Source organism: Arachis hypogaea, chromosome 3 (genome assembly GCF_003086295.3).
Source record: "Arachis hypogaea cultivar Tifrunner chromosome 3, arahy.Tifrunner.gnm2.J5K5, whole genome shotgun sequence".
In the NCBI taxonomy this organism is placed as follows: domain Eukaryota; kingdom Viridiplantae; phylum Streptophyta; class Magnoliopsida; order Fabales; family Fabaceae; genus Arachis; species Arachis hypogaea.
In genome coordinates, this window is record NC_092038.1 from 1,485,988 (window position 1) to 1,502,063 (window position 16,076).

The 16,076-nt window shown below is 32.9% G+C and overlaps 2 protein-coding genes across 13 annotated transcripts; both read left to right on the top strand.

Moving 5' to 3' along the window:
* The first annotated feature begins 1,036 nt into the window (after window positions 1–1,036).
* LOC112785824 (E3 ubiquitin-protein ligase WAV3) lies at window positions 1,037–7,060 on the top strand. Its single transcript, XM_025829250.3, has 2 exons — window positions 1,037–1,663; window positions 4,682–7,060. Exons 1-2 carry the CDS (start codon window positions 1,445–1,447, stop codon window positions 6,602–6,604), a joined length of 2,142 nt encoding a protein of 713 aa, XP_025685035.1. The 5' UTR covers window positions 1,037–1,444; the 3' UTR covers window positions 6,605–7,060.
* A 987-nt stretch (window positions 7,061–8,047) lies between these two features.
* On the top strand, window positions 8,048–15,439 carry LOC112785832 (receptor-like serine/threonine-protein kinase NCRK). 12 transcript variants are annotated; one of them, XM_025829254.3, is made up of 11 exons: window positions 8,048–8,322; window positions 11,152–11,204; window positions 11,586–11,671; window positions 11,801–11,911; window positions 12,323–12,445; window positions 12,868–13,146; window positions 13,260–13,501; window positions 13,592–13,888; window positions 14,167–14,400; window positions 14,574–14,804; window positions 14,916–15,439. In XM_025829254.3, the coding sequence occupies exons 3-11, from the start codon at window positions 11,602–11,604 to the stop codon at window positions 15,150–15,152; spliced, it is 1,824 nt and encodes a 607-aa protein (XP_025685039.1). In that variant the 5' UTR covers window positions 8,048–8,322; window positions 11,152–11,204; window positions 11,586–11,601; the 3' UTR covers window positions 15,153–15,439. The 12 variants fall into 12 exon arrangements, with proteins under 12 accessions (XP_025685039.1, XP_025685044.1, XP_029150870.1 ...); XM_025829259.3 differs by lacking the exon at window positions 8,048–8,322 and adding an exon at window positions 9,606–10,613; XM_029295037.2 differs by lacking the exon at window positions 8,048–8,322 and adding an exon at window positions 9,637–9,797.
* The last annotated feature ends 637 nt before the right edge of the window (window positions 15,440–16,076 follow it).

A 16,076-nucleotide genomic window follows, 5' to 3' on the forward strand; every position in this document is an offset into this window, starting at 1 on the left:
TATCAAGAGTAATGTTACGTGAATATTAAAATTCGTCACTAAAATTAGTCACTAATATAAAATATATATTAAAATATAAATACACATTAAAAATAAATTAAACTACATCTATATTTATATATAAATAACTAATAATTTTAATGATTGATTTTAGTGTATAAATAATATTTTTGTATTATCAAATAATAGTGACAAAATTATGTATCTAAATAAGATATTCTTATAGTTGTGATTAAATAACATTATTGATTGAGATAATGATTAGTTGAGCTGAAACGTAAACGGGAAAGGTCATAAAGTTGCGGCGGTTACACTTTGGGGGTGCAATTTCTAAAGACTAAAATGAACATAATGACCATAATTACTAATTAGTCTCATGAATAGAAGGCAATAATGCAGAACACCAGGGGTAGTTTTGACCTAACATGATGGAGTATAAAAAATCTATTTAAAACATAATATTCTAGACAATTTTGGTTTTCAACCCTAGGTATCCCCTATTCTATCATGCCAATGACTAATCCCACAAAATTAACAGTGCATTATAATTAGCCATTAAATTTAGTTATTAAATTAAAATATATATTAAAACATAAAATATATATTAAAATAATTTAAATTATATATATTTATATATAATATATAATATTAATTTTTTATACAAATAATATTTTTGATATAAAAAATACAATTCATGGCATATTTTATCTGTGAATTAATGATAAAAAATAGAATTAATTTAAATTAATTAAATAATTAATTTATTTTCTAGTTTAAATAAATATTAATTATTTAAATTTTATTTATATATATAATAATTAATTAGATAATAATAAATTTTTAAATAAAATTTAAATTTACGGTTTGAAATATATATTAAAAAACAAATTTCAAAGAAATCAAATTAAGTCACAAAAAGTCAATAAGTATCTAAGAGGTTGTAGGTTTAAATTTACTATCTTTAATAAAAAAAAAAAAAAATTAAGTGACAGAAACGAATTTTAACATTAAACCGTGTTTAAGCTGATAAATTTTTGGTTAAATAGAGAGTTTCAGAAGAACACAACAATATTGAATTCCATTTCCATCATCAAAAAGCAAAGCCAAAGCTGCTGCAAGCAACTTGCTTCTTATCTGTGACCTCAACGCCCCCTCATATCTCTCTCTCTCTCTCTCTCTCTCTCTCTCTCTCCCAAAACAGTAGAAAAACCCAAACTTCTCTTTTCTTCCTCTCTCTCTCTCTCTCTCTCTCTCTCTCTCTCTCTCTCTTGTTCATCTTCATTCTGACCCATGTCAAATCCTATCATGTTCCTTCACGGGCACACCAAAGTTGGAATCTTTCCCTCACACACATTCATCTCTCAGTTTTTCAGCTTTTTGTGTCACTCTTTCATCATCTAATTGTCAACCCTTTTTGTTCAAAAAAAAAAAAAAAAAAAAAAAAATGGGAAGCAAATGGAGAAAAATGAAGCTTGCTCTTGGCTTCAACACTTGTGTTCACATTCCTAGAGATTTAGATGACTCCCCTTCAGCTGCAGCCGCCAGATTTTCCGACGTTACCTCGCCGTCGGTTGTGTCGCCGGCCTCCGCCGGATACTACTCTTCAAGCACCCCAACGACGCCGTCTTCTTCCTCTGCTCTCCGGTTACCAAAATCTCCAAAGGTTTTCAATTTACATTACCCTTTTAGAATTTATACATGTTCATCTAAGAAAGTTTCATAATTTATCTTCCTTTTCTTCTTTGTTGAAAATTGTTCTTTTCCTTTGACTTCACTACTGAATCTCCATGGTAGATTCTGGTTAAAAGCTTTTCACTGTTTTCATTCATTTGTTCCTTTTAATTTCTTTTAGTTATATAAACACTAAGTATTTTAGAGATCAATTTGGTCTAGCAGTGTTTAAAATGTTCTAATTCAATATATATTCCATAAATTGATAGGTATCTTATTATACTATGAGTACAAAGAACAAAATTGACGTTATAAAAAAATAAAATGAAAAAAAAAACTGTATATAAGAAGAGAATTAGCAAGAGCTCAAGTTTAATTAGTGATATGAGTATCAGTTAAAACATGACTAAGGATAAGTAATACACACTAATTTTAGGTCTATGATTTTTTTTGGTTGGAGTAATTTTTTGACTTTTTGTATTTGAATAGGGGTATTGTGGGGTGTGACGCATTCTGAGTATTGCTGGAACGTTTTTATTCTTTGTTTTGTTGTTTTCAAGCTCTGTTATGGAGTAGGGGATAGAGCATAAAGTGAAATATCCTTCTTACCCTTTTAAGGAACAGTTATTTACTTATTTTACTTACTTGCCTCATTACATTTTCATAGACAAATATTTACAATAATTTGTTTTCTTTTATAATACTAAATATTAATATTATATCGAAAATTTAAAAGAGAATGATTGTAGAAGTTTCAAAAGAATGGAAATATTTCTCCATTTCAGTGGACCTTCTTTCTTTCTCTCTCCTTCATATCACATGTTGTTATCCCCACCACAATAGACCCCCCCCCCCCCCCATAACCGATGATTGTGAAAATTTCCATTTTCAAACAAAAAATAAAAAGAAAACTTAAAAGGTTGGGATTTCTAAGATAATCAATCAATATCATTATATCAATATACAAGTACTAAAAATAATAAGCGGTTTTTGATTAACCCAGCTGAATCGGTCAGTTCAATTCGGTTTTCAGAACCATGTATGTGAGACATGGTGTCTACATATTTTTAATTTGGTAACCATCCGCATTAAGATGTAATGTCTTTATGTAAAAATGATAATTAAAAAACTATTAAATTTAATATATTTGATTAAATTACTTAACATTATACGTATCAGCATTTTAACTATCATCTTCACGTGAAAATATCTTCAACTAAAATAGACATGTGAGAAAGTCTTGAATTCCCCATCTATCTTAGGGATATATAGACCTAGTGTCACAAATATTATGCTCAAAATCATATTAAAGAAAAGAAATCATGAAACAGTGAATGAGTCATGTTTGATATCTTTTAGCATATGGATGACATTTCTTTCTATATTTTTAATAACCCCTCGGAATAATCAAATGTTATAGTTGCAAATTTGTCTTAACACTACGTTTTTTTAAAGCCATTTGGTGATAGCTGTTGTTCTATACTACATATCTTAATATTTTATTTAATATTTTAACTCTTGATGTGTTCAAAGTCTTTGACCACAGAAAAGGTTGACCTTATTTTTGTCTTGTCTTTGTTACTATTAAGATTGTGGGATTTGTCTTGGAATACTCAAGCTTTAGGTAAACTAAGCATCTTAATTGGTATCCTCTAAAAGATGGACTATTATTATGCATTCAAATTTCATCTTTTTATGCAGTGGTCTTAGTAGTAGTGAGTAGTGAGTGGACCTGCATAGGGACAGAAGAAAACAGAAGAATGGCCAGTGTTTTATACACTACTCTCTAACTCTAATAGTGACCTTTGCTAATGCTGTGTATTTATCTATGACTACTTTTTTGTAGCATTATTAAGATTCCCAGATTCCATGAACTTATCATTTTTTTCTTTTTTTTGTTTTTTTATCTTTCTTTTTTTTTCATTGACTAGCTAATGGGTGGCTGAATTGGGGTCCCCATACATGAAGGCATATTTTGCCACCTTTTCCATCACTAAATTTATATTAAATTACTTAATAATATTATTACTAGGTTGAATTTTGATTTTTGTCCTTATATTTTTGAAAACATTTGATTTTAAGTTCCTGAATTGTTTCTTTTCTTTCTTTCTTTTTTCTTGGTCCTATTTAAAATAATGTTTCTTTTGAGTTCCTAAAAATTATGATAATTTTTTTATTTAATTTCTCTAAGATAATATTTTGAGAGTCTTGACTAAAACCAATTTTTTTTGAAATTTTATGAACCTATATCATAACAGAATTTTCACAAAATTTACAATAACCAAAACCTTATTTAGATGTTGATACCAGTTTGGTTTCCTTTTCACAAGGTTCTAATTTCAAGTATACTTGGATTTGAACTTGAGATTAATTTAAAACCACAATCAAATTATAAAATATCCATGGGGAGGATGAAGATTCTTTTCATTCCTGACAAAGATTAGTTTAGATAATTGGAAAAGATCCTAGAGTTCTTCAAAAGCTGATAGATTCAGAATTTAAAGCCTTAGCTCTTAATGCTCCGATGCACATTTTTGGGATGTTGATGTCTGAATCTATTTCTTTCTCAGCAGAGCACCAAAGACATGTTTCTGTTTTCACATAGCATGGATTTTGTTTGACCGAAAAAGCGAAATCCATAGTTTCCTTCTCTGTTGAAATTCCAGGTCCCCGAGTAACCAAAACTTGGAAATAACATCTTTTAGTTATAACAGTATTATTTGTTTCATAGTTCTGCAGATTTTATGTATAATAACACATGTGGTTCACATTTTTATTTGGTCTTGAATATGAGTAATTTTAATAGTAGCATCCTATGTGTGGTGAAAAAGGTAGCCACTCACATGAAATTGTGTTTGTGTGAGAACTGTTAGATGATTTGACATGTTTGACCAAATTATCCTCTAATGATACTCAACTATCACCTTCGTGTGAAAACAACTTCATATGAGTAGCCTCCGGTCATCAAATAGGCCTTCGTTTCGTGACGTTTTTATCTATGTATCTGCAGGGAACTTGTGCAATATGCTTGAACACGATGAAGCCGGGGCAGGGCCATGCCATTTTTACTGCCGAATGTTCTCACTCGTTTCATTTCCATTGCATCACTTCGAATGTAAAACATGGCAACCAGATATGTCCTGTCTGCCGAGCAAAATGGAAAGAAATTCCTTTCCATAGTCCTGCTTTTAACGGCTACAATGACATGGCTCGAATCAACCCGGTAACTGCAAGGGATGATGCTTGGACAACTGTCATGAGGAGGATCCCTTCGCCACAAGGGGACTTGGTTCGGCCGATTCCATCGCTCTATCATGTTCCTGAACCAGCTATCTTTGATGATGATGAAGCCTTGGATCAACAAAATTCAGTTACCTGCCATAAGAATGAGGCTGATCATGATGAGATTATGAACAGAATTGAGATCAAAACATATCCTGAAGTTTCATCTGTTCCAATGTCATCCTCCCATGATAATTTCGCCGTACTAATTCATCTCAAGGCTCCTCAGGCAGCTACAAAACAAAGTAATGTTGGAACCAATGGCGAAACAACTCCGAATTCTCGTGCCTCTGTTGATCTTGTCACAGTTCTTGATGTAAGTGGTAGCATGGGAGGCACTAAAATTGCATTGCTAAAACGAGCTATGGGTTTTGTCATACAGAATCTCGGTCCATCGGACCGTCTTTCTGTCATTGCCTTCTCCTCCACGGCAAGGCGGATCTTTCCTCTACGGCTGATGACTGATACCGGACGGCAACAGGCATTACAGGCTGTGAATTCTCTGGCTGCTAATGGTGGGACAAACATTGCTGAAGGCTTAAGGAAAGGTGCCAAGGTATTCACAGAATGCCGGTCGAAGAATCCGGTTTGCAGCATTATACTACTCTCTGATGGACAGGATACTTACACAGTGAATAGCAGGCCTAGTGTTGGAGCAGATTACCAGTCACTTGTCCCGAATTCGATTCATCGGAACAATGGAGCAGGATTGCAGATACCAGTGCATGCTTTTGGCTTTGGTTCTGATCATGATTCTACTTCGATGCATTCGATCTCTGAGATATCCGGCGGGACATTTTCGTTCATTGAAGCCGAGGATGTGATTCAGGATGCATTTGCACAATGTATTGGAGGTCTCTTGAGTGTTGTGGTGCAGGAATTACAAGTTGAAGTTGCTTGCATTCACCCTAGTCTTCAACTGAATTCGGTTAAAGCCGGAAGTTATCAAACAACCTTGTCAGGCAATGCTAGAATGGCTTCCATTAGTGTCGGAGATCTGTATGCCGACGAAGAAAGAGACTTTCTGGTGACAGTTAATGTTCCGGCCGACATGTCAAGCCATGAGATGTCATTGTTGCTTGTTAAGGGCCTCTATAGAGATCCCATCACAAAAGAAATGGTGTTTTTGGAAGAAAACTCTGAAGTGAAGATTCAAAGAGCTGATTCTGGTGGAGTACAAGAAGTATCAATACAAGTGGACAGACAGCGAAATCGGCTTCGAGTAGCTGAGGCAATAGCCGAGGCTAGAATCGCAGCCGAACGTGGCAATCTGTCCACTGCAGTTTCTGTCCTTGATAGCTGCCACAAGGCATTGTCTGAGACTGTTTCTGCCAAAGCAGGGGACCGGCTATGCGCCGCGCTTTCGGCCGAGCTAAAGGAGATGCAAGAAAGGATGTCAACTCAACGTGTTTATGAGCAGTCTGGAAGGGCTTATGTTCTTTCAGGATTGAGTTCACATTCATGGCAAAGGGCAACCGCACGAGGCGATTCCACAGATAGTACTAGCCTTGTTCAAGCATACCAGACTCCGTCCATGGTCGACATGGTGACACGTTCACAGACCATGATCTTGGGCGCGCCAACCCAACATCGGCGCGTCCTAAGGCCGGCGAAATCATTTCCTGAGAGGCAGAGCCAAAGAGGTCATTAATAAACATACCACCACTTCTGGAGGGAGATTATATGAGTTTTTCTTCCTGTTTTCTTTCACTTCACATATCCCTTTTTATTATATATAACGATTCTCAACTATCAACTTTACATGAAGACAACTACATCCGGGTCTTCACCTTATATATAACGTTATTTATACTATAAGTTTTGGCTTATGGTTTTGTTCAAGGTGGGGAGTATAATTGGAAAGAAAGGAAGGAGTTTTTTGGTGGAGAAAACTCCTGATTTTGCCGGTTACAAAGAAAGAAGTGTAAATTTCATAGGGAGGGATAAAAAAAGGGACTCTTGGTAATATTTTCAAGTGTGATTCTGAGTGATGTACATAAACTTATTGTTTTTCAAATTCAAGTTTCATATTTATGCATATGTTATATGATCATCTTAATATATAATATGCTTCTCATACTTTTGATAAGTTGAGATCTTTCTTTTACTTTTCCCTTTTTTGACTCTCCTGTTTGGATTTTCAAACTCTATAAAAAAGAATTCAGATCTATGTCAAAAAAAAAAAAAAAAAAAATTCTATCATCTTTCTTGTACTAGATTCGATAATGGCAGAGTCATGCAACATGCATGCCTCGTTATAAGGGCCTTCTTCTGTAATGTCATCTTCACCAATCACCATCATCCACATACTTCTACTCTCAGTGCATAAAAAATTATTCTTTATCTAATTTTAAAGGTTAAAATAAAATGGTAATTAAATTGGCCGAAAATTTTGTACATGAATATAATTATGGTGTAATATCTAAAATATTTTTTTTTTGCAGAATGTGAATTTTTTTTATAATATGCGATAAACATTTTTTGCACATTGAAGTGACAGATTCAACTTCTACATCCACGTATTTTAGCTCTAAATTTTATTTTGGTGAATTACATTAAATTAAATTTTATTTTAAAATTAATTTGTGTAATTATATTTTTGCATTATATTAATAAAGAGATTAAGTTGAAAGTAAATAATAGCATATAATTAAAAATGGATAAAGTATATTGTTTATTCCTGAAATTTGGCACAAATTTTAAAAACATTTTTAAGTTTTATTTTGTTTTTATTTTATTTTAAAAATTTTCGATTTGCATCAAATATACTATGGACAGCTAAATTTTTAAAAAATTTAAGATTAATATAGTAATAATTGATGAAAATTATGTTTGATTTACTTGTATTGAGGGTTGTTCTTATGAAATTGTTATTGAATTAATCTTGAATTTTTTTAAAAAATTAACCGTCAGTGGTATATTTGATAAAAATTAAAAACTTTTAGAATAAAATTAAAACAAAATAAAATTTAAAAAATATTTTTAAAATTTTTATCTTACTTTACCTATTAAAAATGTATGGTCCATGACTCAATAGTCTATAGTCTATAGTCTAAGGTAGGAGTAGGAGCACGTGTGTAACGAAGTCCGAATAATGTGCCACCTTAGCACTCTGCTTACTACTTCAATTCATTCACTCTAAAATCTACCCTCTTCAATAATCCTCTCTCCATTCTCAGAAATTTCATCTTCAACCTCTTACTCACTCTTATATATATACCCTTTTCAATAATTTACCTAGTTTCAGTTTGAATGGCATCATCTAATGTACACACATTACACATGCATGAGTTTGAGTTAGTAGATCTTATAACAAGAAAGCCTTAGGTTGTTCTTCAACGCATACAACAAAAACCCAGGTTTCATGAGGTATGCAAAGAGGTTTCATTACTTTTTATTATTGTGTAGCATTGTTCTACCCATGGTTGTACCAAAACAAGGTGACATTTTTCTTGTTTAATTTCTTGTTTGGTGTCCCACTTCCCATTCCCACAAAGGTTATTAATAATAATTAATTGTTAAGTGGGTATGTGTTTTCCATGATTAACAACAAACCATGGTGATTCATTGTGATTAACAAGTACTACTACCATTAATTATTGTTATATATTCCACTATTCAATAATGTTCAATGCCTTTAATTCTTAGTTTAGCTGAAACAATACATGGAATTCATTCTAATACGTGTAAAGATATGTATTAGTCAAAGAAGGGAACAAAGAAAAGTTATAACGTGTAAAAATATGTATTATTTAATAAATTTTTTTAAAATAAAATACCACTTATAATTAAAAAATCTTTGTTAAATATGACTTAGACCCAGTTTGGGTAACTAACTTAATTAAGCTTCTTTTGATAAAATAACTTAAACAATAAATGACTCTGTTAAAAGTAACTTATAAATAAGTTATTTTGTGTTTAGATTTTTAATTCTGAAAGTGCTTATTTTATAGAAATGTGATGAAAAGTAGAAGTATTACGAGAGAAATCATTTTTTTAACTTCTCTATAAGTTCTTAAATACCTTTTTAGAAAGTTGCAATTTGATTTTGAAAATTGAACCAGACATTAATACTACTACTTTTTATAAGTCAAAAGTTAAAAAAAAGTTACTTCTAAAATTTCCAAACGGACCCTTATTCTTCTGTGTATTTCTAGAGATGACAATAATAGTTATTATTGTTAAATATGATTTATTTTTTTAATTTATAATTAAAAAAATTCTTGAAAAAGTCATATTTGTTGTCTGTGTATTTTTGTGTACTCTTGTGTAATGTTTGTAGATTTATATACTATTTGGAGACGATGATAATGAATTAAAAACATGGGATTGAAAAAAATTAAAGGGAGTTTGCCGGGGTTAAGGGAATTCTATCGTTTATAGAGTTCGTCCGATGCGGCGAACTTGCTCTAAACAAAAAAAATCGTAGGGGAATTAAAATCGTACTTGGGGAATTAAAGTTTAAAAATAGTTTTTGAGAAAATATGAATTTTTTTATTTCTAAAAAAACCCAAGCTTGGAATTGTGTGGCGACGCTCTGAATCACGAGTGGGGTCCAAAAGGAATAACAAAGTGGAGAAAGGGTGGCAGGTCACTGATGGACCCTACAAATTAAATGAAGACAACTCGCTGCATTGAAAATTTTCTTCTTTACATATGCATACTTCTGAATCACACTTTAATGTCTTTAAAGCTAAGTAAAATCATATCTTCTATATAGCCGTTATTATTATTTATATAGAAATAAAATCTGCCACAACTACTTGTGTAATTTGTTTCTTTTCCCATTGAATACAAGACAAATCACAACTTTGCCTTATTCTAAATCATTATATTCTTTTCAAGTAAGTAAAATAAACATGGTACTAATTTGGATTACTTCAAATTTGAACTCACTACTACTTTGTTATTTTCTGAGTTAAAGTTGTTTATCACTTTGACAAAGATTCATTACTATAGCTTTTCTTAATGAAAACAAGTATAATTGTCCCAAGGTTTTTTTTCAACTTTTACAAAAGAAGAGAAAGAGTTTTTGTCATGACTCAATGATTTCACTAACTCTTGTATATATAAAAATGGACCCTGAAATTGAGTAGAAAAGAAAACCAGCTAAGGTATGAGCTGGTTTGTTTTTGTATTAGAAATGAAGGTTGATGAAGGGTTGTTTTCAATTTAGCAAAGGGTTACTTTCAAAGAGGTGCTGTATAAAATATTGGTCTCTTTAGTAATAAGCTTCATTTATTATGTGTTTTTTGTGTGGCTTTTATAGAATATACTCATTTGAAGAGGTCACTATCCTCATTTATCTATTGCCATGGCTTGTTTCTAAATTATCCATAATATAATCTTTTAGGTTGGTGAACATGACCCAATAATGCACATTACCTGTTTGTTCTTTTGCTTGTTTCAGTTCAATGATCTATAGTTCTTTCCTAAACAAGGAATGGCATATATGATTTGAAGGAAAAGAAATTTTCTGTCCTACCAAGCCATATTAATTATTCTTTGCTTTATGATATGCTCATCATAGCTGTTTTATGCTGCTTTGACTTTGCTGTTTCACACTCTCAAACTATTCTGGTTCAACTCAAATACAAGAGCTTCAAGCCACTACTTACTCTAGCTCCTCATTCTCAAGATTGTTGCAAGAATTATTGTAGGTTGGAAACTATGTAACTATATTGTCGGTGCTAGTTTTCTCTATCAATTGAAAATTTATGCAAAAGAAATCAGTTGTGGACTTATTGATTTGAGTGTCTTTGCCACTTTCCACTCTTAGTGCTTCTTTTTCCAAATTCCAACCCCTCTATGGCTACTAACTAGTCTAACTCTACTAAAAGCTTTCAATGCCAATGTTGTCAATCTTTCATGTCAGTATACTTTCTTCTACTATTCCTTGCCTTATCTTTGTTTCTATACTTAGTAATGAGGGTGGATATAGCGTTGACTATGATGTTTGCTTTTGTTGGCCAACCATGTATTTGTTCTCCTACCCATTTTACCTTTTTTGCATACACTGGCTACAGAATTCAATTCAGAGAAGAAGACTTCCTATCCCCTAATTAATTATGAAATTGTTGGCATTCATTTCCTTGCTGCAACATGAGGGTAGAAAATGAAAAAATGGGATTGCGGTTTCAGCTTTTATTGTTGATATTAGTTCATCTTGTAGCTAACTTTACCATTTTGTTTCCATAGATGATGATTGGAGCTTGGATAACTCAAAACCTTCTAGCCTCTTCTTAATGCAGGTTAGCTAATTGATGCTACTTTCATTCTTTTTCATTTAGTTTAGAAATGCAACTCATGATTAAGTTTTATTAGTTGCTTCAAGTTTCATGTTTTAGGCCTCATATATATGCTTCTGATGATGGTTTTGCAATTAAAATTTTATGGATTGGTACAATCTTCAGATTCACTTTGATGTATCAACTGTATATACATGCTTTAAGTTCACTTTAGCCCTTTATGGGGAAAAGTGTAGCAGCATATTTCTGCTTGTCATTTGCTGTTTTTTATTTTATTTTTTGGTGTTGGAAAATCTTGTAAGATATGTGCCTTGTTTCATAACCATGACGAATATTCTTGCCCAATGATTTATATAGCACTAAATGGTTTTTCCTTTCTTGTAGTGTATGGTTGGAATAAATGAAGCTCAAGCTCAGAGTTGCTCTTGCTATCGTCTTCGTCTTGCTCTCGATTGAGCACTCATTTTCTGGTTGGCTTCACAACTTAACTAAAATAATTGTCTCTTCCATCTTTTACATGTTTAACATCTGTTATTTGTAAATCCAATATAATTCTCCTTCTTACTATCTTATTGCTTACCTTTTTTTTTTTGGGGCAGATGAGCCTTCTGATACCTATGGCCTAAACAAGTGGAAATGTACATGTGCTTTCCAAGGGAACCAGAGCTACTCTATTGCAAATTGTTCTAAGTCATGTGATTGCCGTTCGGGTATGGTGGTGATTTTTAAATATTTTTCCCCCTCAGTTTTTTCTCTGCTTTTTCTTTCAATGGACTATTGAGCTTGAGCTTGTCATAGTCTATGTTTGGTGGATGTAGTTTTGTAAGATTTTCTTGGAAACCGGAGTTCATATGCAGTCATAAAAGAGCTTTTATTGTAAATTTCAACTCATATTTATTGTAACTCAGAAAGAATACATGAAAAGTGACAAAAACTAATTAGATATAAGTAGTTGGTCTAGTTGGATCCTCCAAACATTTTTATGTATAATTCATGTTTAAAGTTTAGACGTTGACACAGAACCAAATTGAAAACTTTTTAATCAAAATTGTAGATGATTCCAGTGAGAACAGCAATCAAAGTTTCTGTATTATATGGTAACTTCTTTGCCTTCCATGTAGATGCTGAAGAGACTTCATCTATATGGACATGCTTATGTAATCCCAATGGATTCCCCCAAATGGGAGTGGCATCAGCAAATGGCCACAACCATAATTGCTTCAGTGCCTGCAACTGTACCTGGGGTAACTTTTCCTTAAGCTGATTCATATGGACTAATGCTAAACAGCTACTATTTTACACAGAAATGAGAAATCTAAGGATACATTTGGTTTGCGTTTTCGTTTTCAGTGTTTTCTATTTTCTTGATTTTGTGAAGGAAAAAGTGAAAACAGGATGTGAAAACAGAAAACAAGATTTTATTGTTTTCACTGTTTTCATTTATTCCTTCACAAAATCTAGAAAACAGAAAACACTGAAAATGAAAACAGAAAATGAAAACGCAAACTAAACGCACCGTAAGATTTGCTTTTAGAATATTACTCTATTGGAAATCTAAAACAAAGTTTTTCTTATAGAAATTTTATCTCCTTTCAATGTAATTATTATATTGATAACATAATCTAGTACCTCCTGATACAAAAATCATTGGCTTTTTACTCTGCAGGAACTAACAGCTTGCCACTAGGTTCAAAGAAACACATCTCCAGCAAGACTGTTGTAGTTATTCTACTAATATGTGTTGTCTGTACGACCATTGCGTTTCTTACCTCAGTCCTATGCTATGTCTACCGAAGGGACAGATGTCCTATTCAATCACCGATATTTTCACCGGATAAGGAAACAAGTAGCGGTAGCACTGCCAACTTAATTAGTCACAGGACAGTGACTTCTTCAGTGGCAGAAACAAAATTTGCTATTGATTCTCCTGTTAGTAATATGACAGGTAAGTTTGTTTTTAACTTACTGTTTATATGTGAACTCAAAAGTGCTTATGTTAATTTTCCTTTACTTACGATTCGTAATTAGTTTTTTATTTTATGTTTTATTCTAATGTAGGATGCTTTCAGAAAGCCTCTTTCTTGTTTGGGATCCAGAGGGAAACTTTTCATGGAAATATTATTCAATTTTCCTTTGCCGAACTAGAAAATGCCACTGAAAACTTTCTAAGCTCCAACCTAATTGGACTAGGTGGAAGTAGTTATGTATACCGCGGTCGTCTGAAAGATGGTAGTATCGTAGCAGTTAAGCGACTAAAAGATCCAGGAGGGCCAGAAGCAGACTCTGCATTTTTCAAAGAGGTTATACCTCATTTTTTCATAGTGTTTATGAGTTTAGACTTCAAACTTTCTTATTTCTGTAATTATAATCACTTGGTTTCCTTAGTGCAGATTGAACTATTATCTAGACTTCATCATTGCCATTTGGTGCCTTTGCTTGGATACTGCTCAGAATTAAAAGGGAGACATTTTCAAAGGCTACTAGTATTCGAGTACATGTCTAATGGGAATTTGAGGGACTGGTTAGATGGAGTGTCTGCAAAAAATCTCGATTGGACCACACGCATTACAATCGCAATCGGAGCTGCAAGGGGCTTGGAATATCTCCATGAAGCGGCTGCTCCAAGAATTCTTCATAGAGATGTCAAATCAACAAACATTCTTCTGGATGAAAATTGGCAAGCAAAGGTATGATTGGATAGCAAACTAGGAATTACTCAAAGTTGGCTTATGATATGCATGCTGGTGATTTTAACTAGAATTATCAACACTGTAACCGCACTAAATATTACTTTTTAGTTGATAATATAACTAGACATGCATAAGAATCTAAATGAGCTTGGCTTGTGACATGCATGGCGATGGTTCGGACTAGAACGAAATCTACTGAAGTTAGCTGTTATACTATAGGTTGTTCACTTCAATCATAAGCATACCTTATAATCTTTCAAATAAACAACATGCAGATAACTGACCTTGGTATGGCTAAGAACGTGCGAGCAGATGATCACCCCAGCTGTTCGAATTCTCCAGCTAGAATGCAGGGAACGTTTGGATATTTTGCACCCGAGTATGCTATTGTTGGGCGAGCCTCTCTTGAATCGGATGTTTTCAGTTTCGGGGTGGTTCTCCTCGAGCTTATCAGTGGTCGGCAACCAATCTATAAAACTACAGGCAAAGAAGAAAGCCTTGTTATATGGGTATGCCAAGATAATCCTTACAACATTATCCTGAGTTCAGAGTGTTTTTTATGAGGAAGATCTTATTGACTTTTAGCTACTCGAACATGAATTTGTTTCTATTTTGGTCCTTAGATTCAACTAAGTAAAATGGCCTAATTTCTAATACAGCTTGATATAATCTTCTGTTTTAGGCTGCGCCTCGCTTACAGGATAGTAGGCGAGTAATATCGGAGTTGGTCGATCCACGACTGAAAGGAGACTTCCCGGAAGAAGAGGTACAGATTATGGCATACTTAGCAAAGGAATGTTTGTTGCTGGATCCTGAAATTCGTCCATCCATGAGTGAGGTTGTTCAAATTCTCTCGAGTATTTCGCCCGACAAATCGAGACGAAGAAGAAACATTCCAGCCAGCCTGTTCCTGGTGAACACACTCATTATGATGCCTTCAGTTATTATTAGTTGCAATGTTTCCATTATAATAGGTTTCTAATTTTGTAAGTCTTAACATTTTTTGCTTTCGTGACATGTAAAGGAACCAGTAGAAGCAGAAAGATCTCCAATTCATAATTCATTGCAACAAGACACTGATCATAGATTCTGGGTTGGGAACAAAAACAAAGAAGCTAATGTAGATTCAGCTGAGCGTACAGAGAATTTGACCCTCTTGACATCAAAATCCGAGAGTTGCCACGTGTCAGAAGAGGAAATAGTAGACCTAACTGAGCCGCGATACGAATCATTTTGCATGGCAAATGTCAATTTCTCATGAAGACAACTACTTGATACAACTTTTGTTGCTTGTACTACAAGTTATTGTGCATGTCTTGCTTCTGAATATGTTGTTCTCCATTTTTTATTTCACTTAAATTATAAAGGAAGAACACATAGGTGTTGCTAGATGAGCACAGAAATTTCTTTTGCATCTTTGTACAGGAAAAAACATAGGGTGATATAGGATATTCTGGTTCTACTTTGAAAAAAAGGAATCAGATTAGATACACATTAAAGGGTTTTGATCATAGAAATAAATTATTTGCAATTATATTTTGGTACCCAGTTTGATCTCCTAACCTATGATGTAGTTGAATTGAAATTTTCTAACATAAACGAAAGGATAAGAGTCTCATTAATTATTAAATCAAACTATTAATTGAGGTTTGTTCACTTTGAATGAAATTCCTAAATGAAGGAGTTCCAGCCATTGTGGATTCTAATCCAAGTGGTATGCCCGTCTTTTTCTTCCTAACATTTTGATTTGATTTGATTTGATTTAAGAGAGAAATAGACATAAAAGACTGCTTATTAAGTAAGACACATTGGAAGGAATGATTTATTTCTTTCTTTTCTTTTTTTTTTTTTTTTTCTAAATAGAAATTTATTGATTAAAATTGAAGTCAGTCCTATACATGCACCACTACTAGAAATTAGTATTTTTCGGACGAATTTTGAGACGAAATTGAAATAAATTTCGAACAAATTAGAGACAAATTTTTTGTTTCGAACAAAATTGAGACGAAATTATTTTGTCCCAAAAACCCTTGTTGCTAATTTACATTTTGTCTGAAATTTCGTTCGAAATATTTTTCAGACAATTCTGTGACGAATTTCGAATAGGCATTTATCAGCTAGATTTCTAATTATTATGATGTATTTTAGACGAATTTTAGACAAATTAGTCAACATAAAGACAATG

Excerpts from the sequence above, each read along its gene's own strand:
- LOC112785824 (XM_025829250.3), top strand. The coding sequence starts at position 1,445 with ATGGGAAGCAAATGGAGAAAAATGAAGCTTGCTCTTGGCTTCAACACT. Across the intron at positions 1,664-4,681 it reads GGTTACCAAAATCTCCAAAG|GGAACTTGTGCAATATGCTT; the intron begins GTTTTCAATTTA and ends ATGTATCTGCAG.
- LOC112785832 (XM_025829254.3), top strand. The coding sequence starts at position 11,602 with ATGAAGCTCAAGCTCAGAGTTGCTCTTGCTATCGTCTTCGTCTTGCTC. Across the intron at positions 11,672-11,800 it reads GATTGAGCACTCATTTTCTG|ATGAGCCTTCTGATACCTAT; the intron begins GTTGGCTTCACA and ends TTTTTGGGGCAG. Across the intron at positions 12,446-12,867 it reads TGCCTGCAACTGTACCTGGG|GAACTAACAGCTTGCCACTA; the intron begins GTAACTTTTCCT and ends TTTACTCTGCAG.